The sequence below is a fragment of the Salmo salar genome, chromosome ssa09 (assembly GCF_905237065.1).
Source record: "Salmo salar chromosome ssa09, Ssal_v3.1, whole genome shotgun sequence".
NCBI classification, from domain to species: domain Eukaryota; kingdom Metazoa; phylum Chordata; class Actinopteri; order Salmoniformes; family Salmonidae; genus Salmo; species Salmo salar.
Genome location: NC_059450.1, coordinates 18,252,215 through 18,276,243, shown reverse-complemented (window position 1 = coordinate 18,276,243; position 24,029 = coordinate 18,252,215). Strand labels below are relative to the sequence as shown.

The following is a 24,029-nucleotide window of genomic DNA, read 5'->3' as shown; positions in this document are numbered from 1 at the left end:
TCGTCGGGAGCTTCATAAAATGGGTTTCCATGGCCGAGCAGCCGCACACAAACCTAAGATCACCATGCGCAATACCAAGCGTCGGCTGGAGTGGTGTAAAACTCGCCACCATTGCACTCGCGTTCTCTAGAGTGATCTGGCAGTCTTATAGACAAATCTGGGTTTGGCGGATGCCAGGAGAAAGCTACCTGCCCCAGTGCGTAGTGCCAACTGTACATTTTGGTGGATGAGAAATAATGATCTGGGACGATTTTTCATGGTTTGGGCTAGGCCCCATAGTTCCAGTGAAGGGAAATCTTAACGCTACAGCATACAATGACATTCTAGACGATTCTGTGCTTCCAACATTATGGCAACAGTTTGGGAAAGGCTCTTTCCTGTTTCAGCATGACAATGCCCCCATGCACAAAGTGAGGCCCAAACAGAAATGGTTTGTCGAGATCGGTGTGGAAGAACTTGACTGGCCTGCACAGAGCTCTGACCTCAACCCCATCGACCACTTTTGGGATGAATTGGAATGCCGAATGCGTCCAGGACTAATTGCCCAACATTTGTGCCTGACCTCAATAATGCTCTTGTGGTTGAATGGAAGCAAGTACCCGCAACAACGCTCCAACATCTAGTGGAAAGCCTTCCCAGAAGAGTGGAGGCTGTTATAGCTGCAAATGGGGGACCAACTCCATATTAATGCCCATGATTTTTGAATGAGAATTTTGACAAGCAGGTGTCCACATGCTTTTGATCATGTAGTGTATTTTCCTTCTTTATTATTTTCCTCTAACCCTACCAACCCTCTCCCTAATTGGAGTAAACTAATGGAGAACAATACTTAGGCTTCCACTTCCAGTTTATACAGTTGAAGTCGGAAGTTTACATACACATAGGCTGGAGTCATTAAAACTCGTTTTTCAACCACTCCACAAATTTCTTGTTAACAAACTATAGTTTTGGCAAGTCGGTTAGGACATCTACTTTGTGCATGACACAAGTCATTTTTCCAACAATTGTTTACAGACAGATTATTTCACTTATAATTCACTGTATCAATTCCAGTGGGTCAGAAGTTTACATACACTAAGTTGACTGTGCCTTTAAACACCTAGGAAAATTCCAGAAAGTGATGTCATGGATTTAGAAGCTTCTGATAGGCTAATTGACATAATTTGAGTCAATTGGAGGTGTACCTGTGGATGTATTTCAAGGCCTACCTTCAAACTCAGTGCCTCTTTGCTTGACATCAAGAGAAAATCAAAAGAAATCAGCCAAGACCTCAGAAAAAAACTTGTACACCTCCACAAGTCTGGTTCATCCTTGGGAGCAATTTCCAAATGCCTGAAGGTACCACGTTCATTTGTACAAACAATGGTACAACGCAGCCGTGATACCGCTCAGGATGGAGATGCGTTCTGTCTCCTAGAGATGAATGTACTTTGGTGGAAAAGTGAAAATCAATCCCAGAACAACAGCAAAGGACCTTGTGAAGATGTTGGAGGAAAAAGGTACAAAAGTATCTATATCCACAGTAAAACGAGTCATATATCGACATAACCTGAAAGGCCGCTCAGCAAGGAAAAAGCCACTGCTCCAAAACCGCCATAAAAAGGCCAGACTATGGTTTGCAACTGCACATGGGGACAAAGATCGTACCTTTTGGAGAAATGTCCTCTGGTCTGATGAAACAAAAATAGACTGTTTGGCCATAATGACCATTGTTATGTTTGGAGGAAAAAGGGGGGAGGCTTGCAAGTCGAAGAACACCATCCCAACCGTGAAGCAACGGGGTGGCAGCATCATGTTCTAGGGGTGTTTTGCTGCAGGAGGGAATGGTGCACTTCACAAAATAGATGGCATCATGAGGGAGGACAATTGTGGATAGATTGAAGCAACATCTCAAGAGATCAGTCAGGAAGTTAAAGCTTGGTCGCAAATGGTCTTCCAAATGGACAATGACCAAGAGCATACTTCCAAAGTTGTGGCAAAATGGCTTAAGGACAACAAAGTCAAGGTATTGGAGTGGCCATCACAAAGCCCTGACGTCAATCCCATATAAAATTTGTGGGAAGAACTGAAAAAGCATGTGCGAGCAAGGAGGCCTTCAAACCTGACTCTATACAGTACATTTCACAGACAGCATATTTCACATTAGTTATCTTTTGTTTGTTTTTAGTCCCAGTCTTCAGCTACCCTCAACCCCTTCCATCTATCTCTGAAGGCCATCCAGTTTTAATTTCTAGCTGACATATATTTTTCTACTGTGATGTTTCTGAACCTTTCTCATAGTCTCTACAGATTGTAAATTAAAGATACATTTTTTTTCTAAGAGTATTATTATATTATTGATGACTTTTCAAATCACTATGACTTTTCAAATCACCCAGCAGGGCTATTTGCAGAGTTGGCCCCAAGTAAATGTTGCAAAAACAATTGGTGGCAATCACACTAGTTGACTGTCCCTTATGTACTGTTTCTACAGCATTAGTGAATTCCGGTGCCGCAGGAAACTTTATTGACCAGACCCTTGCCTTCTCTCTCAACATCACCTCATACCCGCTCTCCTCTCCTTTGCCGGTTCAAGCCCTCGATAATCGGCCATTAGGTTCCGAGACCATCACACACATCACCAAACCACTCACCCTCACCGTGGTGTCCATCCATCAGGAGAACATCCCCTTCATCACCAGCTCACAAGATCCTCCTTGGCTTCAATGCCACAACCCCACCATCTCATGGTCGAGAATGAAAATCAGACTGGTCACCCGAATCCCGGAGGACCTGCTTCCCCATCCCCTGTGGTTCCATGTCGGTTGAGAGTCCTGTGGTTGCCCTTCAGCCCAACATCCCAGAGGTAAACCAGGACCTGTGGGAGGTATTTTCCATAACACACACCACCTGTCTCCCTCCTCATCACCCCTGGGACTGTGCCATCGACCTGCTGCAGGCTCTGCGCCCCCGCGCAGACGCATCTACCCTCTGTTGGTGGCTGAAACCCAGGCCATGGAGGATTACATCCATGAGGCGCTCCAACAAGGTTTCATCCGCACGTCCTGCGTCAGCAGGTTTCTTCTTCATGGCCAAGAATGATGGAGGGTTATGCCCATGTATTGATTACAGAGGACTCAATGAAATCACCAAGTACCGTTACCCTCTCCCGTTGATACCGACAGCCATCGAACAGCTCCACGGTGCCCGGTTCTTTACCGAATTGGACCTGCGGAGTGCATACAATCTCATCCGCATTCGGGAGGGGGATGAATGGAAGACAGCTTTTAGCACGATGTCTGGTCACTATGAGTTCTTGGTGATGCAATTTGGCTTAGCCAATGCTTTGTCAGTGGTCAAGGCATTCGTTAACAAGACGCCAGGTGGTCGTGTATATCGACGACATCCTGGTCTACTCGGCTACCTTGGAGGATCACATCGCTCACGTCCGGAGTAGTCCTGGGATCAGTTTCAGGAGCTCAGTAAGCAGGTGATGGCTCGTGTGGATATGAGCGGGGATGTGGATAGTATGAATAACTGGGTGAGAACAGCATTAGTTGGGGCAGCTACTGAGGCTGTACCTAAGAGTTCAGGAAGGAGGAGGAAAGCAGTCCCATGATGGATAGAGGAGTGTGGGGCAGTGGTGATGAGTAGGGACAGGGCATTTAGAATACTGAAAAGGATGTATAACTTCAAACATCTGATTCAGTATAAGCAGGCCCATGCCCTGGTGAGGAGAACTATTCGTCAGGCAAAGAGGTCATGTTGGCATCGGTTCTGTGACACCATTGGAAGGGCAACACCTGTGGGAGAAGTGTGAGGGATGATTAAGAGGAGCGGGGTCAGAAGGGAGTGGGGTTATCCAGTGTTGACGAGGGAGAAGAATGTGGCTGTAACAGATGAGAAGGCAGAGACGATGGCCAAAGCATTTGTCCAAGTGCATAGCTCAGCAAATTTGTCAGAGGAGGGGGAGAGAGAGAATGAGAGAAGGGCATCCCAGAGTGCTGGATAGGAGGGAGGATGTAAATGATGTATTGAATGCACCATTTCATGGCAGAGGTGAAAAGTGCAATAGGTAAGGCTGGATTAACTTCACCTGGGAAAGATGAGGTGTGCTATGCTATGTTAGCCCATATTAGAGATAAAGCACTGGATAAGGTATTGGTGTTGTACAACAGAGTGTGGGAGGAGTGGAAACTACGAGGCAGCTGGAAGGAGGCAGTAGTGGTGCCAATCCGGAAGCCAGGGAAATACCCAACGAGGCCAACAAGCTATCGGCCAATAGCTTTAGCATCACATGTATGTAAGATTATGGAACGTATGATTACGGAGAGGCTCACTTTCTTCCTGGAGAGCAGGGCGCTGGTATTTCCACATCAGTGGGTTCAGGAAGGGTAGAGGAACTATGGACCCAGTACTCTGCTTAGAAGCAGAGGTCAGGAAGACTCAGGTGAACAAGGACACTTTTTTGATGATTTGGAGAAGGCGTATGATAGGATGTGAAAGGAGGGGTTGTTAATCAAGCTTGATATTATGGGGTAGGAAGAATAACGAACAACTGGATAAAGGATTTCCTGTTTGGAAGGTCTATCCAGGTGAGGGTGGGGAAGTCTCTATCAGGCAGCTACCTGGTGGATTATGGTTCACCTTAGGGGATCGTGATTTGTCCTCTGTTGTTCTCAATCATGATCAATGATGTTTACTCTCAGGTACAGACGGATATTGGGAGGTCGTTATTTGCAGATGATGGGGTCTTGGAAGAGGGGAAGAAATTTGCCTTACATAGTCAGGAAGGTACAGGAATGAATTGAGGAAGTAGAGTGGTGGGTATTAATCTTTACCAGGAGGAAGGTGGAAGATGAGGTATGCTTGAGGTTATATGGGAGAAACTTGGAGAAGGTGACACTAGACTCACCTGGGCAGAACACATTGAGAGAGTGGTGGTGGTAATGTGTAAGAAGGTGCTAAATGTGATGCGCTGTCTGACGGGGAAGGAGTAGAGGGCTGGGCGTTCCTCATTGAGGACCATGTATGTTGCATTCATCTGATCCGTAATAGACTATGGCAGTATAGCGTATGGTTCGGCAGCCCAGACATCATTGGAAAGGCTAGATGTCATACAGGGGCAAGTACTCAGAAGATGTAGTGGGGCATTTCGGACCTCCCCAGTGGCTGCACTACAGGTGGAGATGGGGGACATGCCATTGAGAATTAGGAGACAGCAGCTGGCAATGATTTATTGGGTCAACCTACAGGGGCATGGGGTGACTCATCCTGAAAAAGGGATTTTACAGGCATGCTGGGAACATGAGCGAAGACAGAACACAAGCTTTGGGTGGGTGGGTAATACCCAAACGAAGGAGATGGACTGTATGGAAGGGAGTTTAGTCCAACAGTAGCTATTCCTGTAAATCCACCATGGCTGCTCCTGCCTTCAGTAGTTGATCTAGAAGTGTTGGAGAGACTACAGAAAGATAGGGAGGTGTTGATCCATCTGATCTGTTTAAGAGACATCTGGATACTGTGCATCAGGATTTTGTGGCCATTTACACAGATGGTTCAAAAGATCCAAGGACAGGATGTACTGGGTCAGCATTTGTAGTACAGGAATGTGGGGTGGCACAACACCAGTCTCAACGTCAACAGAGAAGAGGCGACTCCGGGATGCTGGCCTTCTAGGCAGAGTTCCTCTGTCAGGTGTCTGTGTTCCTTTGCCCATCCTAAGCTTTTATTTGCCAGTCTGAGATATGGCTTTTTCTTTGCAACTCTGCCTAGGAGGCCAGCTTCCAGGAGTCGCCTCTTCACTGTTGATGTTGAGACTGGTGTTTTGCGGGTACTATTTAATGAAGCTGCCAGTTGAGTACTTGCGAGGCGTCTGTTTCTCAAACTAGACACTCTAATGTACTTGTCCTCTTGCTCAGTTGTGCATAGGGGCCACCCACTCCTTTTTCTATTCTGTTTAGAGCCAGTTTGCGCTGTTCTGTGAAGGGAGTAGTACACAGCGTTGTACAAGATCTTCAGTTTCTTGGCAATTTCTCGCAAGGAACAGCCTTCATTTCTCAGAACAAGAATAGACTGACGAGTTTCAGAAGAAAGTTATTTGTTTCTGGCCATTTTGAGCCTGTACTCAAAGCCACAAATGCTGATGCTCCAGATACTCAACTAGTCTAAAGACCAGTTTTATTGCTTCTTTAATCAGAACAACAGTTTTCAGCTGTGCTAACATAATTGCAAAATGGTTTTCTAATGATCAATTAGCCTTTTAAAATGATAAACTTGGATTAGCTAGCACAACGTGCCATTGGAACACAGGAGTGATAGTTGCTGATAATGTACGTCTATGTAGATATTCCATTTTTTTTTTTTAAATCTGCCGTTTGCAGCTACAATAGTGATTTACAACATTAACAATGTCTACACTGTATTTGTGATATATTTTATGTTATTTTAATGGACCAAAAATATGCCGTTCTTTCAAAAACAAGGACATTTCTAAGCGACCCCAAACTTTTGAACGGTAGTGTATATTGTACAATAATCCTGAAAGTCACCATTTCAAAATAAAAAATATATAAACCAAAAGTTAACATGTTCACTCAGGTATCTTTACTCTCCAGAAAAAGCCTTAGTGTGTTTGATTCAATCGGTATGAAACATCTTGGCCGAAGCACTGCATTTGTCTGTGATGTGGTGGATCCCAGCCTGGATCGTTTGATGTATTTTTAATCTGAGAGGTGTGGCACCTAAAATGCTTAAATAAATATCTAGCTGTACATATACAGTACATATGACAACAACAAAAAAACTGTCAAAGCCCCTGCACGGTCTCTCAGCAAAAAATCATTTAAAATCCCTACAAGTACATACATTATTGTGCCATCTTCGTAACATAATTGTTTAGATGATTCTGTCTCTTGACACTTTTTGGATTAATTTGTGATCCTTAAAAATAACAATAAAAACCTTAATTATTGGCATTCCTCAATCAATACCCCTTACAGCACTTACGAGAAGAGCCAGGTGACACTATATATACAAAAGTATGTGGACACCCCTTCAAATTAGTGGATTCGGCTATTTCAGCCACACCCGTTGCCGACAGGTGTTTAAAATCGAGCACACAGCCATGCAATCTCCATAGACAAACATTGGCAGTAGAATGGCCTTAATAAAGAGCTCAGTGACTTTCAACCTGCCACCGTCATAGGATGCCACCTTTTCCAACAAGTCAGTTCGTCAATTTTCTGCCCTGCTATACCTGCCCCGGTCAACTGTAAATGCTGTTATTGTGAAGTGGATACGTCTAGCTGTGGTAGGCCACACAAGCTCACAGAACGGGACCGCCGAGTGTTGAAGCGCGTAAAAATCATCTGTCGTCGGTTGCAACACTCACTACCGAGTTCCAAACTGCCTCTGGAAGCAACGTCAGCACAAGAACTGTTCGTCGGGAGCTTCATGAAATGAGTTTCCGTGGCCAAGTAGCCACACACATGCCTAAGATCACCATGCACAATGCCAAGCGTCGGCTGGAGTTGTGTAAAGCTCGCCACCATTGGAAACGCATTATCTGGAGTGACGCTTCACCAACTGGCAGTCCGACAGACGAATCTGGGTTGGGCGGATGCCGGGAGAACGCTACCTGCCTCGATATAGAACACACGGTTAAGTTTGGTGGAGGAGGAATAATGGTTCAGACTGAAGAACTTGATTGGCCTGCACAGAGCCCTGACCACAAACCCATCAAACACCTTTGGGATGAATTGGAACGCCTACTTGCGAGCCAGGCCTAATCGCCCAACATCAGTACCTGACCTCACTAACGCTCTTGTGGCTGAATGGAAGCAAGTACCCGAAGCAATGTTCCAACATCTAGTAGAAAGCCTTTAAATGTTTGTCATTTAGCAGACACTTTATCCAGAGCGACTGACAGGGGCAACTAGGGTTAAGTGCCTTGCTCAAGGGCACATCGACATACTTTTAATCTAGTCGGCTCAGGGATTCTGCCACCTTCCCAGAAGAGTGGAGGCTGTTATAGCAACAAAGGGGGACCAACTCCATATTAATGCCCGTTATTTTTGGAATGAGATGTTTGACGGGCAGGTGTCCACATACTTTTGAACATGTTGTGTATCTTGAGCAGTTACTCTGCTGCTGCTGATGTTTGCTTCTCTCTGGATATCTGTCTGTAAACAATTCAAATTCAGGGAAATATTACACTTCACTCATCCAGTTTTAAAGCCTATGCTGTTGCCCTTAATCAAATGTCAATTTTCAAAGCCTATGCTGTTGACCTAAATCAATTGTCCAATCACACAGGCACATATAGGTTTGTTTCTATTGTCCTGTTCCCTTCTGGGACAGTTTCTCAGTAGTAGTATCCTCAGATGTCAATGATGGCAAAGATCTCGGGCTTGTCGATGTCATGGATCTGCATGGCTGAGTAAGTGATGGCCTTCACTTCTGTCCCCTTTAGGGACAATATACACATAGTTTAGTGACACTTTCAAAAACACAAACTACTGTAATCAGATGACTCCTGAATCAATGAAAACAGTCTATGCCTACTAATCATGTATGTAGTATAATATTTCAGTAACAGAATACATATCACAACCACTGTTGGATAAACAATCTTCATCAGGTCATAAACAGTAATTATGCCTTATGGCCAGGAGGGAGTCAGACAGCAGACCTCTTTGTGGTCAGATATGGTGAAATATATCAGGTGCATCTCCCATTCGCTCACCTGTGGATGCTTGACCAAGTTGAACTCTTCTCCCCACCTACAACAGCAGAGGAAAACAATGTGAGGCATGGAGGGAAGCTGAGAACGAACCAGAACTCCTGGCATAGGAACTCGGGGAGGAAGTAATGATAACATGCAACACTTGTCTTTCTCAGGGGTAGAATGTTCCAACTAAAACCAACCCACCATATCCCCTCAGACTGTTTCATCTAGGAGTAATGTACATGGCTCAAAAGTCAATGATCAATCACATGCGAGTATAAATTAGCACCACCTAGTGAGCAAAAACTAAATCCTGACGTGTGTAACTTTAGATCAACTTACCCGATGGAGCGGATTTTGAAGTGCATCCTGTCAATGTGCAAAACTTTAACCTCCTAGAAGACATAAATTAAGTTAGGCAATACCTTATTATTGTAACTGCTAAATTAAATTGGTAGGGGACCAGTACGGGGTAAATAAACACTTGTGGTAAATGTAATGATATGTTACAGTGGGGGGAAAAAGTATTTGATCCCCTGCTGATTTTGTATGTTTGCCCACTTACAAAGAAATGATCAGTCTATAATTTTAATGGTAGGTTTATTTGAACAGTGAGAGACAGAATAACAACAACAAAAAATCCAGAAAAACGCATGTCAAGAATGTTATAAAATTATTTGCATTTTAATGAGGGAAATAAGTATTTGACCCCCTCTCAATCAGAAAGATTTCTGGCTCCCAGGTGTCTTTTATACAGGTAACGAGCTGAGATTAGGAGCACACTCTTAAAGGGAGTGCTCATAACCGCAGCTTATTACCTGTAAAAAAGTTGCCAAACGTCAGCCTTGAAACCTTAATGACTTGGAGAAGATCTGCAAAGAGGAGTGGGACAAAATCCCTCCTGAGATGTGTGCAAACCTGGTGGCCAACTACAAGAAACACCTGACCTCTGTGATTGCCAACAAGGGTTTTGCCACCAAGTACTGAGTCATGTTTTGCAGAGGGGTCAAATACTTATTTCCCTCATTAAAATGCAAATCAATTTATAACATTTTTGACATGCGTTTTTCTAGATATTTTTGTTGTTATTCTGTCTCTCACTGTTCAAATAAACCTACCATTAAAATTATAGACTGATCATTTCTTTGTCAGTGGGCAAACGTACAAAATCAGCAGGGGATCAAATACTTTTTTCCCCCACTGTATCTTCCAGTTGTAATCAGGTTTCAAACCCCTTTTTTTTTTTGCAATGCAATTATGTGCATGCTCCTTTGACATCATACAATTATACATACAGGCACCAAGAAATCTATACATCTATTGATGGGGGGTAGGAGAGAGAGAGCGAGCTCCATGTAGCCTCTGGAATTAATACATTGAAGGCCCTTACTCTGGGAATGAAGAAAAGATCTGCACTGAATTTGAATAACCAGTCGTCTAGGAAGTGGAAGAGAAGAGATTCCATGTCATCACCTGGTCAGGAAACAAAACAGACATAAGAAAGTATTCAATGCAATGGTAAGTAAAATATTGACCCATATGAAACATATTTACATTACATTTGTCATTTAGCAGACACTATTATCCAGAGTGACTTACAGTAGTGAGTGCATATATTTCTTCCCCCCGTACTGGTCCCCCATAATCTACTCCAGACATGTACTGTCCCTATGAGTATTATGCCTGTTTTCAGTCTGTTATTCCATCTCACCTTCTGACTCCACTTCTACTGTGTCAATGGGCTCCACTGTCTCTGTATCTGTCATATACCCAAACATTGCCATGGCACACTGCTCAAAGGCCTCCTCCAGCGAGTCTCCCCAAGAGTGGAGCCTAGGAACATACATAAGAGTGATGACACACATGAAAGACGAACCCACTGGGCACAATTCAACGTCTATTCCACGTTGGTTCAATGTAATTTCATTGAAATGACGTAAAAACAACGTTGATTCAACTAGTGTGTGCCAAGTTGGAAGCCACTCCGTACGGTCAAGTCACAGATCGCTGCTCTGCATGATCAGGTAGGCTTTGGGGATTTCGCAATAAAGGTGTAACCACCACAACTAAGGGTAGGAGCAGCAGTTGCTGTGGTTCATGGGTAGTCAGTCCACTTACTGTACATCAGCAGTGTGGTCCAAATCTAGAGAGAAACCAAATTACAAGATGAATAGATAGATAGATCAATTATTCAACTCATGTTACTACAATAAAGTAGAGTGGGCTATAGGTAAACATTCAATCCAATATCTGAGGGTATTCATCTACTAGGCCTGGCTACAATATCAATGTGTCAATGAAGCAATTTCTGGTGGTAGAACTGTCTCCTCCACTAAAGATACTCTTCCACTGAACATTTCAACAGAAACCCATTCATGTACTACTACCTGGTGAACAATCTCAAATCAGAACCAAAGCAAGCTAACTAGCTAAAAATGTAAGTATAGCTTGTCATCAAGCATGTTCATAACAGATTAGCTACACAAGTGCTCAACTCACATTCATACTTCTTGTTGATCGGCGGGTATTTCGACTTGGTATCTTTCTGTGACTCGGTGAGATCAAGCTCACGATCATCCATTGTGATTTATTTAGTTGATTTGAACCCTAAACGACTGGAACGTATACTTGCTGTTGCAACAACGTGTATTGTTTCAGGAAGTATTGTCAGTGTAGTGACCAATCATGTTACCAAAGATAGCTCGCCTGCTACTTCTTTGATATAATGGCGTTCGCAACAAGTATATGTGTATTCCGCCACCTACTGTACGGGTGGATAATAAATATCCCAGAAATGAAATAATGCGGGGTAAAAATATCGCTTTTTGCTGTGTCGTCACTAGTTACCACAGCCACGGAGCCATAACCCCCCCCCTTTTTTTAAACAATTTATCTTATTAAGATTTGATTTTAAACCTAACCAATAACATTAACCACGCTGCTAACATTGTGCTAACCCGAGACTTAAACTAAGACCAAAAATCAAATTTTGGTTTTCATGAATTTTTACGATATAGCCACTTTGTAGCTGTGCTATCTAGTGGAAACATTTTTGGTAACCCGGAATCCTGTCGGAGTCTTTTCTTTGACGAATACATATACGACATCTTCCGGTTTAGTTGACGGTGATTGGCTATTTAACCTCCATAGCGTTCCCGCCAAGCTAGCCCGGCTGCGTGCTTGTTCTCCGCGAAGCGCTATTTCTGAAAACAAAGCTACTTGTGTAATATTACCAACGCCATGGCTGATAAAGAAGGTAATTTCATTCAAAAGTGAATAAGCTAGCTACCAAGGTAGGACGGGGGCTCCCGGCGTATCAATCGTGAAGATAATGAGTTTATAATTGTATACAAAGAAAAGTACCCAGCTAGCTAGTTAGCTAGCTAGCAAGCAAGCTAAATGTATTCAAAAGAAAAGCGTTGTTTAATGCCAGAGACAAAACCTGTTTGGGGGAGTGTAATGGGTTAGCTAACGTTCGCTCAATTTGTCAGTACGTTTGCTAACAACATCGGGAAAACCCTACTCAATGGGCGTAACTATTAACTAGCTAGCTAAGACTTTCTCAATGTTAATAGGGTGCCCTCAATCACAACTATATTTCCTTTGACTGGGTTGCTGCTAGTATGAGTTACATTTAAATCTCTCGATTGACTTTCATTCTGTTTTACAGCAGCGTTTGATGATGCTGTGGAGGAGAGGGTGATAAATGAGGAGTACAAGATATGGAAGAAGAACACGCCCTTCCTCTATGACCTGGTGATGACACACGCCCTGGAGTGGCCCAGCCTCACAGCACAGTGGTTGCCTGATGTCACCAGGTAGGGTTCATTTGGTACTTTCAAGACAACTGGGAACTTGAAAAAAACGAGGTGAAAACATGAGTGAACTTCAGGGAGGAAGGAGTGATCTTCAGGGAGGAAGGTCAGAGGTCTAGAAATATGCCAGAATTTCTTAGTTGGATGACCATTCAAAACTATTTTTCCCAGTTGGAGCCCATTGTCTTGAATGCTGCAACTATCTGTGCATCTCAATATAGGAATACATAGCTAGCTATAGTTCCCATGAATACCAGATACTTGTGCTGATCACAAAACTGCCTTTGCTAGATTACTGAGAGTGCTAAGGTGTCTTCCGGAAGATTGTTTTTGGTCTCCATATGTGTTGCGAAGATATCCTTGTGTGGACCATGTTGAGTTTCTAATGCCCTCTATTACATAAAAAAAGGAAACTGTTTAAATGTATCTGTTTTGGAACACCTTTTTTCTCAAATTTTAGACCTGAGGGGAAGGATTTCAGTGTACACAGGCTGGTTCTTGGCACACACACATCAGATGAACAGAATCACCTGGTCATTGCCAGCGTGCAACTGCCCAATGACGACGCGCAGTTTGATGCTTCTCACTATGATAGTGAGAAAGGCGGTGAGAGAATGTTTTTGCTACAATTACAACCTTTCTGTGTAAATGTTTTCATTCAAAATATTTTACTGGTGGTAATATACATTAGTCCTTTTTGCTGTAGGTCACTGATCTCTGACTCTCTCGCTCCCTTCAGAATTTGGAGGCTTTGGCTCAGTCAGCGGTAAGATAGAGATTGAAATCAAGATAAACCATGAGGGAGAGGTGAACAGAGCCCGCCACATGCCCCAGAACCCCTGCATCATCGCCACCAAAACCCCAACCAGCGACGTCCTTGTCTTTGACTACACCAAACATCCCTCCAAACCAGGTGGGTCTGCTTACTGCACATTTAAAGTGTATGGCCAGGAAGTCCAAGTCCTGCTTTAAACATGTTTGGTAATAACGTGTTTATGTGTACTACAGATCCATCTGGAGAGTGCACCCCAGATCTGCGTTTGAGGGGACACCAGAAGGAGGGTTACGGTCTCTCCTGGAACCCCAACCTGAGTGGCTGCCTTCTCAGCGCTTCTGATGACCATGTGAGTGACTTGTCACTTGACCCAGAGCAAGTGCTTGAACACTCTTCCTCCCTCCATGTCTTTCCTTTTCTCACCTTGTTTCCCATCTGTCTGCAGACGATCTGTATGTGGGACATCAGTGCAGTTCCTAAGGAGGGGAAGGTTGTGGACGCTAAGACCATCTTCACTGGACACACAGCCGTTGTGGAGGACGTTTCTTGGCATCTACTGCACGAGTCGCTCTTTGGATCTGTAGCTGACGACCAGAAACTCATGATGTAAGGCTCCATGAGTTAACTCCCCTACAGAAAAAAAGACCTTTGAATGAGCAGCAGCATTGTTTGGTCTTGCTCATTGAACAATAACACTGTTGGTTACTGTGTTTACTGTGCAGTTGGGACACGCGATCAAACAATACGTCGAAACCTAGCCATGCTGTGGACGCCCACACTGCAGAGGTCAACTGTCTGTCCTTCAACCCTTACAGCGAGTTCATCCTGGCCTCAGGCTCAGCAGACAAGGTGGGCTGGATCTCTTACTGCTCTCATATTGTAGTTAGTGAAGCAGTAGTGTGGATTTAATGGTTTCTCCCTTTTAAGACTGTTGCTCTTTGGGACCTGAGGAACCTGAAACTGAAGCTGCATTCATTTGAGTCTCACAAAGATGAGATCTTCCAGGTATGTTAAGTCATGAAGTGGACAATTATTCCCTATGAAGTCTGTTTTGCACAAGCTGTGTGTTGAACCATCTATGACTAAGTTGTGTCAAATATTTCTGTTCCTTTCCTCCCTTAAGGTCCAGTGGTCTCCTCATAATGAAACCATCTTGGCCTCCAGTGGCACAGACAGGCGACTCAACGTGTGGGACCTCAGTAAAATCGGAGAGGAGCAGTCGCCAGAGGATGCTGAGGATGGTCCACCTGAACTGCTGTTCATTCACGGTGGTCACACAGCTAAGATCTCAGACTTCTCGTGGAACCCCAATGAGCCCTGGGTCATCTGTTCGGTGTCTGAGGACAACATCATGGAAGTTTGGCAGATGGTAAGTCATTAGGACAGACGGTGCTCTGTCAAACAGTGGGAGGCTATAGAGAATAGTTTATTCATTTCATGAGGCCTAACAGGTTTGCAGGGATGGCAGAAGCACTACCATCTTACTATAATATGTTTATTTTTATTAGTAGGAGTACTAAGAATGTCTTTCCATTTTCCAGGCTGAGAACATCTACAATGACGAGGACCCAGAGGGAGCAGCAGACACTGAGGTCCAGGCATGAGTGAAACTGTTTAGTCACACAACCCTCCATTGATCACATCCTCAAAACACTTTTTTTCCCCTTTTTTTTTTTAATAGGACACAATGTTTAAATGTCTTCAAAAAAATACATGGTGCATAAGAGTGGGTTGTTTTGCATTTATGTAGGGGGAAACAAATAAATGTAGGGGGGAAACATCTTAAATGATGCTCATTGTGTTAGTAACATTTATACAATTTAATTTCATAAGAAATTACATAGATTTTCATTTCATTCCCTTGACAGCTGTATTGTAGATTTCCCCAATCACCTTTGTGTGACCAGTATCCCTGTCAATTGCTTTGTATGCCACATCTGCATCTGATTTCTTTTTGCTGTGTATGTGTATTCATAATAAACATTGTTTTTACAGTAGACCTTCCATGCACAGTGCAGTTTACAGTTAAGACATGCTGATCTCACAGCCAAGGCCAACTATCATAATGGCATTGTTAATGTATTAAGAGCAGTTTAAGTAAACCAATCACTGACATTATTGGCTAAATGCACAATCAAGGACACTTGCAAACAATACATGTTCGGTCTGGAGGGGTTGTGGGTATTCCAGGTGTTTTGTCAACTGTCCTGTACTTCCATGGAAAAGTTATGATTCCCCTTCAGCAAATGTCTTGCTTACTTCAATACAGCCATGTAATAAAATCACCTTGAGACTCCCAGGAATGTTAATTGTACATGTCAGCCTATCTATACAGTAGTACAGTCTTAATATTAACTTGATAAACCTTCATTCTTAAGGGTCAAAAGGATGGTCTGCTAGTTCTCTACATCTCATGGCCACTAACATACCACATCCTACCTCTCAAAAGTCCTTTCAATTCTTCCAATTGTCTGTTTTGCCTTTTTCTAAAAATGAGCGTTCAGCTTCCTCATGGTCTCCTAAACTGAGTCCAGTCTCCTGACGAGAAGAAATTAGAACAGTTACACCACGCCTTTACTGGCTCGGGGTATCCTTCCCTGCCTCTTCCGGAGCAGGGCTAGCAGGCGCGGCTCATACCAGCCTTCTAGATTCCTCATGCTGCCGCTGCAGGCACAGTGAAGTCGTTCATGGCCCGGTAACGGGATGTTCAGCTGGTTGTTCCGGGTCTCCAGAAGCTGGGCTACCTCTGAGACTGGACATGGGCCTGAAGCTCCTCCTGGGGTCAGAAAAAATAAAAGCAAGTTACCACTCATGCTAACAGTGATTAACTCAATGACAGGCAGCCGTTAACAGCAATAACAAATATGTGGTAGCACCCATCAACATAACACATGTCAACACAATGAAATGTCACAAAGGGTGACATAAAAGAAATCACAGGAAAATGCTGAGAAAATGTCAACACCCATCATACTGTAACCCTTTACTCAGGGTACATAAACTGCATTCTCACAAAAGCTTACATGCAATGTTGTGGGGTTTCCACTCCACTTTACCTGTGTGACTGTACTGGGCCGTCATACTGTTGTGCAGTCAGTGTTAGCTGGTTCTGAATACAGTCTGGCCGTGACAAATAGCTTACTCTTCACCTGTCCCACCTCTATCTGCAGATTAATATACTCCAACTGGATGCTGGTAAGGACTCTATGTGCCTCTAACAACTGTCCCCTCAGAGCCTCCGTAGCCTGCAGCATAGGCTGCTCCAGGTGCAATAGCTCCCATACCAATTCATCCCTCTGACTTTCCAGACGGCCCACCTCTATGCACTCCTCATACTGTCCATGCTACCCTCCAGCTGGACAAAGGTATGTTCCACCTCAGTGATGCGTGCTTGAACCATATATCCGGCACAGTATATGCTTCTCTCAGAGTGGGTTAATGCTGCCGTTAGGCTGCTCTCCACAGAATGTGCCTCCTACATAAACTCCTCTTCAGAGAGCAAGTCCTCTCTAGACTCAACTTCCCTCCCTCGCTGTAGATCCGTCATTGGTGTCTCCATCACCTGTCAAAAGAAGTGGAAGTAGACAAGGATAGGAAGAAGGGGAAAGGGTAAGAGAGAGTTTGTGTTGCATTCACAGATCATCCAGACTGATAAGTCATGGGATCCACAGTGAAATAGCAAGACTAATGATTCATGGGAATCAGAGCTCTTTCAAAGCCAAACTTAATCTATGAAATTGCACAAGAATAGACTGAGAAAAGCACAAGGATCCAGTCAACATTAGAGATCTGTTTTTGTGATTCCACCATCCTATGAGCTTCTGTCTAGACATACGGTATATTCCTCTCTTATCACTTCTACAGTACGCATCTGTGCTCCTGATATCCAAGTCGGTCTACTCTTACCTCTATCTGATCTTGATATGATATGGTATAGACAGTGACATTCTCAGACACTGTAATATACATGAAGTGTACAGGCAGCTGCATGTCAGAATTTTACCCATGTGTAATTCCAAATTGGACATGAAAACATCTCCTAAAATCATCTTTAATTCGCTTAGCATATTTGTCAGATAAAGCTATTCTGAACATCGGTTTTATCTTTATAGTTATTTGTAAAGTGAACGACAAACAGTGCAGACAAAAACAAAGTAAAAAGGTGTGCAGGTGAGGTTTGAAACCCAAGAGGGCTTATATGAAAACCGCACCCAAAAAATAACAATATACACTGAGTGTACAAAATGTTAGGAACACCTGCTCTTTCCATGACATAGACTGACCAGGTGAATCCAGGTGAAATATATTAGCCCTTCTTGATGTCACCTGTTAAATCCACTTCAATCAGTGTAGATTAAGGAGAGAATACAGGTTAAATAATGATTTTTAAGCCTTGAGACAATTGAGATATGTATTGTGTATGTGTGCCATTCAGAGGGTGAATGGGCAAGACAAAATATTTAATTTCCTTTGAACGGGATATGGTAGTAGGTGCCAGGCGCACCGGTTTGAGTGTGTCAAGAACGGCAACGCTGCTGGGTTTTTCACACTGAACAATTTCCCGTATGTATCAAGAATGGTCCACCACCCAAAGGACATCCAGCCAACTGGACACAACTGTGGGAAGCATTGGAGTCCACATGGGCCAGCATCCCTGTAGAATGCTTTCGACACCTTGTAGAGTCCATGCCCCAACAAATTGAAGCTGTTATGAGGTCAAAGGGGGGTGCAACTCAATATTTGGAAGTTGTTTTGTACACTCAGTGTATATACTGTATGCACAAAGGTTATAAAAGTCACTGGCACCTTCAACTACAGTGGCAAGAAAAGGTATGTGAACCCTTTGGAATTACCTGGATTTCTGCATAAATTAGTCATCAAATTTGATCTGATCTTCATCTAAGTCACAACAATAGACAAACATAGTGTGCTTAAACTAACAACACACACATTATTGTATTTTTCTTGTCTATATTGAATACATCATTTAAACATTCACAGTGTAACTACAGTTGAGTTGTTTGGAAGAAACACACAACACTGTGTGGAGAACAGCACACCAACATCAAAACCTCATCCCAACTGTAAAGTATGGTGGAGGGAGCATCATGGTTTGGGGCTGCTTTGCTGCCTCAGGGCCTGGACAGCTTGCTATTATCGACGGAAAAATGAATTCCCAAGTTTATAAAGACATTTTGCAGGAGAATGTTAGGCAATCTGTTCGCCAATTGAAGCTCAACAGAAGTTGTGTGATGCAACAGGACAACAACCCAAAACACAGAAGTAAATCAACAACAGAATGGCTTCAACAGAAGAAAATACGCCTTCTGGAGTGGCCAAGTCAGAGTCCTGACCTCAACCCGATTTGAGATGCTGTAGCATGACCTCAAGATGGCAGTTCACACCAGACTGAAACAGTTTTGTAAAGATGAATGGTCCAATATTCCTCCTGACCGTTGTGCAGGTCTAATCCGCAACTACAGAAAACATTTGGTTGAGTTGCTGCCAAAGGAGAGTCAACCAGTTATTAAATCCAAGGGCTCACATACTTTTTCCACCCTGTACTGTGAATGTTTACACAGTGTGCTCAATAAAGACATAAAAACGTATAATTGTTTGTGTGTTATTAGTTTAAGCAGACTGTGTTTGTCTATTGTTGTGACCTAGATGAAGATCAGATCAAATTTTATGATCAGTTTATGCAGAAATCCAGTTATTTCCAAAGGGTTCACATACTTTCTCTTGCCACTGTAAAAACCAAAAACCAATATAAATACACACACACACACACACACACACACACACACACACACACACACACACACACACACACACACACACACACACACACAGAATATATATGTGTATATACAGTACCAGTCAAAAGTTTGGACACACCTACTCATTAAAGGGTTTTTCTTTATTTTTACTATTTTTTACATTGTACAATAATAGTGAAGACATCAACACTATGAAATAACACATATGGAATAATGTAGTAACCAAAAAAAAGTGTTAAACAAATCAAAATATATATTTTATATTTGAGATTCTTCAAAGTAGCCACCCTTTGCCTTGATGACAGCTTTGCACACTTTTGGCATTCTCTCAACCAGCTTCATGAGGTAGTCCCCTGGAACACCTGGAATACATTTCAATGAACAGGTGTGCCTTGTTAAAAGTTAATTTGTGGAATTTCTTTCCTTAATGCATTTGAGCCAATCGTGTTGTGATAAGGTAGTGGTGGTCACTGGAAGTTCAACATGGCACCTCATGGCAAAGGAACTCTCTGAAGATCTGAAAAAAAGAATTGTTGCTCTACATAAAGATGGCCTGGGCTATAAGAAGATTGCCAAGACCCTGAAACTGAGCTGCAGCACGGTGGCCAAGACCATACAGCGGTTTAACAGGACAGGTTCCACTCAGAACAGGCCTCGCCATGGTCGACCAAAGAAGTTGAGTGCACGTGCTCAGCGTCATATCCAGAGGTTGTCTTTGGGAAATAGATGTATGAGTGCTGCCAGCATTGCTGCAGAGGTTGAAGGGGTGGGGGGGTCAGCCTGTCAGTGCTCAGACCATACGCCGCACACTGCATCAAAGTGGTCTGCATGGCTGTCGTCCCAGAAGAAAGCCTCTTCTAAAGATGATGCACAAGAAAGGCCGCAAACAGTTTGCTGAAGACAAGCAGACTAAGGACATGGATTACTGGAACCATGTCCTGTGGTCTGATGAGACCAAGATAAACTTATTTGGTTCGGATGGTGTCAAGCGTGTGTGGCGGCAACCAGGTGAGGAGTACAAAGACAAGTGTGTCTTGCCTACAGTCAAGCATGGTGGTGGGAGTGTCATGGTCTGGGGCTGCATGAGTGCTGCCGGCACTGGGGAGCTACAGTTCATTGAGGGAACCATGAATGCCAACATGTACTGTGACATACTGAAGCAGAGCATGATCCCCTCCCTTCGGAGACTGGGCCGCAGGGCAGTATTCCAACATGATAACGACCCCAAACACACCTCCAAGACGACCACTGCCTTGCTAAAGAAGCTAAGGGTAAAGGTGATGGACTGGCCAAGCATGTCTCCAGACCTAAACCCTATTGAGCATCTGTGGGGCATCCTCAAACGGAAGGTGGAGGAGTGCAAGGTCTCTAACATCCACCAGCTCCGTGATGTCGTCATGGAGGAGTGGAAGAGGACTCCAGTGGCAACCTGTGAAGCTCTGGTGAACTCCATGCCCAAGAGGGTTAAGGCAGTGCTGGAAAATGATGGTGGCCACACAAAACATTGACACTTTGGGCCCAATTTGGATATTTTCACTTAGGGGTGTACTCACTTTTGTTGCCAGCGGTTTAGACATTAGTGGCTGTGTGTTGTGTTATTTTGAGGGGACAGCAAATGTACACTGTTATACAAGCTGTACATTCACTACTTTACATTGTAGCAAAGTGTAATTTCTTCAGTGTTGTCACATGAAAAGATATACTCAAATATTTACAAAAACGTGAGGGGTGTACTCACTTTTGTGAGATACTGTGTGTATGTGTGTGTGTATATATATATATAACAAAAATATAAACGCAACATGTAAAGTGTTGGTCACATTTTTCATGAGCTGAAATAAAAGATCCCAGAAATGTTATATGCAAGGGTATTGAGACATTGCCCAGGCAAAACACAGACCAACAAACTCACCCATATGAAACAATTCACATTGTCACTAACTTTCAAGACAACGATCCAGAGAAATGTTTATCCCAGCAGGTAAATAGCCAGACTGTTTCCTCTTAGACCACCTTCTGTGTGGCTCTTTCTGTCTCCAGATAAACAGAGATTCTGTTTGTGTTTAGAAATAAGCTGCGAGGGAGGGGAGAAATACTATCCTTCCCCCAAGGTAGACTTTCTCACCCCCCACATGGTAAACTGAGGTCACTCACTGTGTCAGAAAGAGAGTGAGTGAGAGAGGCCTAGACATTGTTCATGCCATTGCTGACACGTATCTAGGCCAGCCTGTGCAGAGCTATGTTACAGAATATTTAGGCTTTTTAAGGTCTGTCATTTATGATTAAGTAAGATAATATTGATCTCATGGCCTCCATGTAGATCAGTATAAAGAATCATGCACCAATGGGACAAAATGCTGTCCGAGTTGTATGATCATTACCACACATTAGATTGAAGAGAAGCCTATTTGTGCTGATTTACCTGGTCCTTGTATATGCTGTTTTGGTGATAATGAGATTAGATAACTTAATGTATGGCACCTATGATAAACAATTCAATTATCTGGTGAAAATAAATCTAACCTTAATCACTCTGATAGCTGTCAAAATAAGAAGTTACACTATATTCATGTGTCAGAAGTATTTGTTATCATGTCAATCTAAAAGTCGTATCTACACACCAACAAGTGATAATGCAATCTTTAATAAACTTTTGTCGGAGGGCAATAATAAAGAAGAAAAGAGAACGATAACACGTTATATGAGGGATATTGTCCCCGCCACTAGGCGGCAGTCCTCAACATCATCGGTAATTCCTTTCATGTCCTCACCTGTGCGCGCACTACAGCCATAGGTTCCTATGGCACAGACGCAAGCATTTTGCCATTTGTTGGAAACATTTGGAGCGTCCGTGTGCAAAACCGATTGCTCTAGTTTGTACAAAATTATTGTAGCGTCTCAGCAAAATATCACTAGTCTCCTCCTGTGGCACATTTTGCGGATATGGTTTACCTGGATTTTCAGTCCAGGTTCTGAAAATAAACTTCAGAGGAACGCAGTGGAAACGCTTCAAATGGAAAGCGGATAAGGAAGACTTCTCTATCAAATCGGGACCTAAAACTTTTTTCTAAAGGTAAAACGATTTTTTTTTAATTCATGATGTTCCTCATATTTTATGGTCAAAAAGGGTGTGTAGCACTGCAGAATTTCGCTTTTGTGTGATAATGAGCAAAGGAATGTAACTTTGTTTTATCTCAGTCTTGATTTTTTTTTTTTAAGAGTTCAGACAATTATCCAACTTGTAAATTCATAACTTTCATCACAGAATAACTTTCTTATTAAATAGTGAGGAAACATAAGATCTCATTGAGGTATCAAGCTTTTAGAATGTGTTAGGCTTTTTGAAATAAGCTATGACTGGCGGATGATGGTACAGTACAGCTAGAGCGCAGACTAGCCTAAAGACCAGACGATGAATACATTTGAATTCTACGTCAGGCATAATTGAGCGTTTGCATCAGGAAAGATTCCTCTTATGACCTCTACAAGCCAGAATGTTGAATACAATTATATTTTAACTTACTTTATCGGTTGCCTGTGTGGTTGGTCCCTTTGCTGGTAGGAATGTGAGACATTATATGCACAGGAAAGTATAATTACATCAAACTTTTCAAAGCACTGGTAGTGCATTCAGATTTCTAGCACAAGATAAAAATACAGAAATCTGAATGCGATGTAATTATATTTTGCTGTGGATATATTGTCTCACATTCCTACCTGCAAATGGACCATCGGCACGAACAACCTGTAAAGTAGGTGGATATATTGTCTCACATTCCTACCTGCAAAAGGACCAACCGCACGAACAACCGGTAAAGTAAGTTCAAATCTAATGTTATTAAACATTCTGTCTTGTGGAGGTCGCGAGAGGAAACTTAAAACGATCCAAACGTTCATTTATGTCCGACATTGAATCCAATGCAATTCAATGCCAGGTTTTCAGGCTAAGCACATAAGAATCCTTCTAGTCACTGAGTCAATACTTTAAAAAATAATTTAAAAAACATCTTAAACCCTTACTGTGTACTTATGTTTGTCTTCTGTTGTTGCATGCCTTTCTTTGTTTTCTGAAATCCATGCTTTTTAATTAAACGTTTCTCATAAAACCACCGACTGTTTCCTCATTGCTGTTGCTCTATTGCTGTTGCTCTAAGATGGCAACTCAGTACGAATGCGCAAATTGAATCTCAACAAGGAAACACAGTCGGTGGTTGTGTTTGATTAACATTTTATTATAAAGTATGGATTTAAGCAAAGAAAGGCATGCAACAACAGAGGACAAACAGGTACACAGTAAGGGTTTAAGAATTTAAGTATCGATGCATAGCAACTCAAAGGAGTCTGAGGTTAATAAAACATTTTTAAAAAAAACTTCAGTCTTCGCTCAACTCAGTGGAGGAGTTGAGGTACTTGGCTAAGGTACAGCCAACCATTGGCATTTTTTATTTATTTTTATTTAACCTTTATTTAACTAGGCAAGTCTGTTAAGAATAAATTCTAATTTACAATGACGGCCTAACCCGGACGACGCTGGGCCAATTGTTCCCCGACTGATGGGACTTCAGATCACGGCCGGTTGTGATACAGCCTGGAATCGAACCAGGGTCTGTAGTGACGCCTCTAGCACTGAGAGGCAGTGCCTTAGATCGCTGTGCCACTCGGGAGCCCAAAATAAATGTCAGAAGTGGGATGCAGGGTCAGAGGTGGTGGAGATTTTTTGTAGCTTAGCCTTTGGTGATCCAGGAACAGTTAAACAAACGGGTAGAAATACTAAATCCTAATCCTAAACAAGATTTACTAAGGAGGTCTTTGCAATGAAAGGCTAAATCAGTTTTTCTATTAATTATCTGAGCAGTACTCATGGACACTGACAGTCTTATGGCACAGGTGATGTTGGTTGGTACGATCTCTCCCAGTAAATGGCCACATGGAAGTCTAATTTATTTCCTATA

General features: G+C 42.9%; 3 protein-coding genes and 1 long non-coding RNA gene across 7 annotated transcripts in view; 2 read left to right on the top strand and 2 right to left on the bottom strand.

The window, feature by feature from the left end:
• Window positions 1-6,562: 6,562 nt before the first annotated feature.
• On the bottom strand, window positions 6,563-11,338 carry zbtb8os (zinc finger and BTB domain containing 8 opposite strand). Of its 2 annotated transcripts, NM_001139814.1 has the most exon segments (7): window positions 6,563-8,446; window positions 8,726-8,762; window positions 9,050-9,102; window positions 10,098-10,180; window positions 10,419-10,540; window positions 10,826-10,850; window positions 11,207-11,338. In NM_001139814.1, coding segments are annotated over 7 exon segments (489 nt in total). In that variant the 5' UTR covers window positions 11,289-11,338; the 3' UTR covers window positions 6,563-8,359.
• Window positions 11,339-11,863: 525 nt separating this feature from the next.
• rbbp4 (Histone-binding protein RBBP4) lies at window positions 11,864-15,594 on the top strand. The gene is made up of 10 exons (NM_001140070.1): window positions 11,864-11,963; window positions 12,378-12,525; window positions 12,983-13,128; window positions 13,262-13,435; window positions 13,531-13,646; window positions 13,743-13,903; window positions 14,020-14,146; window positions 14,225-14,302; window positions 14,421-14,666; window positions 14,839-15,594. The coding sequence occupies exons 1-10, from the start codon at window positions 11,948-11,950 to the stop codon at window positions 14,899-14,901; spliced, it is 1,275 nt and encodes a 424-aa protein (NP_001133542.1). The 5' UTR covers window positions 11,864-11,947; the 3' UTR covers window positions 14,902-15,594.
• On the bottom strand, window positions 15,083-23,265 carry LOC106610883 (uncharacterized). Its single transcript, XR_001330004.2, has 3 exons — window positions 23,098-23,265; window positions 16,354-16,859; window positions 15,083-16,073 (listed from the first exon to the last, which is right to left on the bottom strand). It is a non-coding gene; the product is annotated as an uncharacterized lncRNA (long non-coding RNA).
• Window positions 21,862-24,029, top strand: part of LOC106610882 (uncharacterized protein KIAA1522 homolog) — a 42,048-nt gene continuing 39,880 nt past the window's right edge. For 2 of the 3 annotated variants that reach the window (XM_014210535.2, XM_014210533.2), the window contains exon 1: window positions 21,862-22,150. The gene's annotated coding sequence lies outside the window, so the exon portion shown is untranslated. Of the gene's footprint in view, window positions 22,151-22,613; window positions 22,895-24,029 lie in introns of those variants that run through there. The other variant, XM_045723437.1, reaches the window with a different exon arrangement.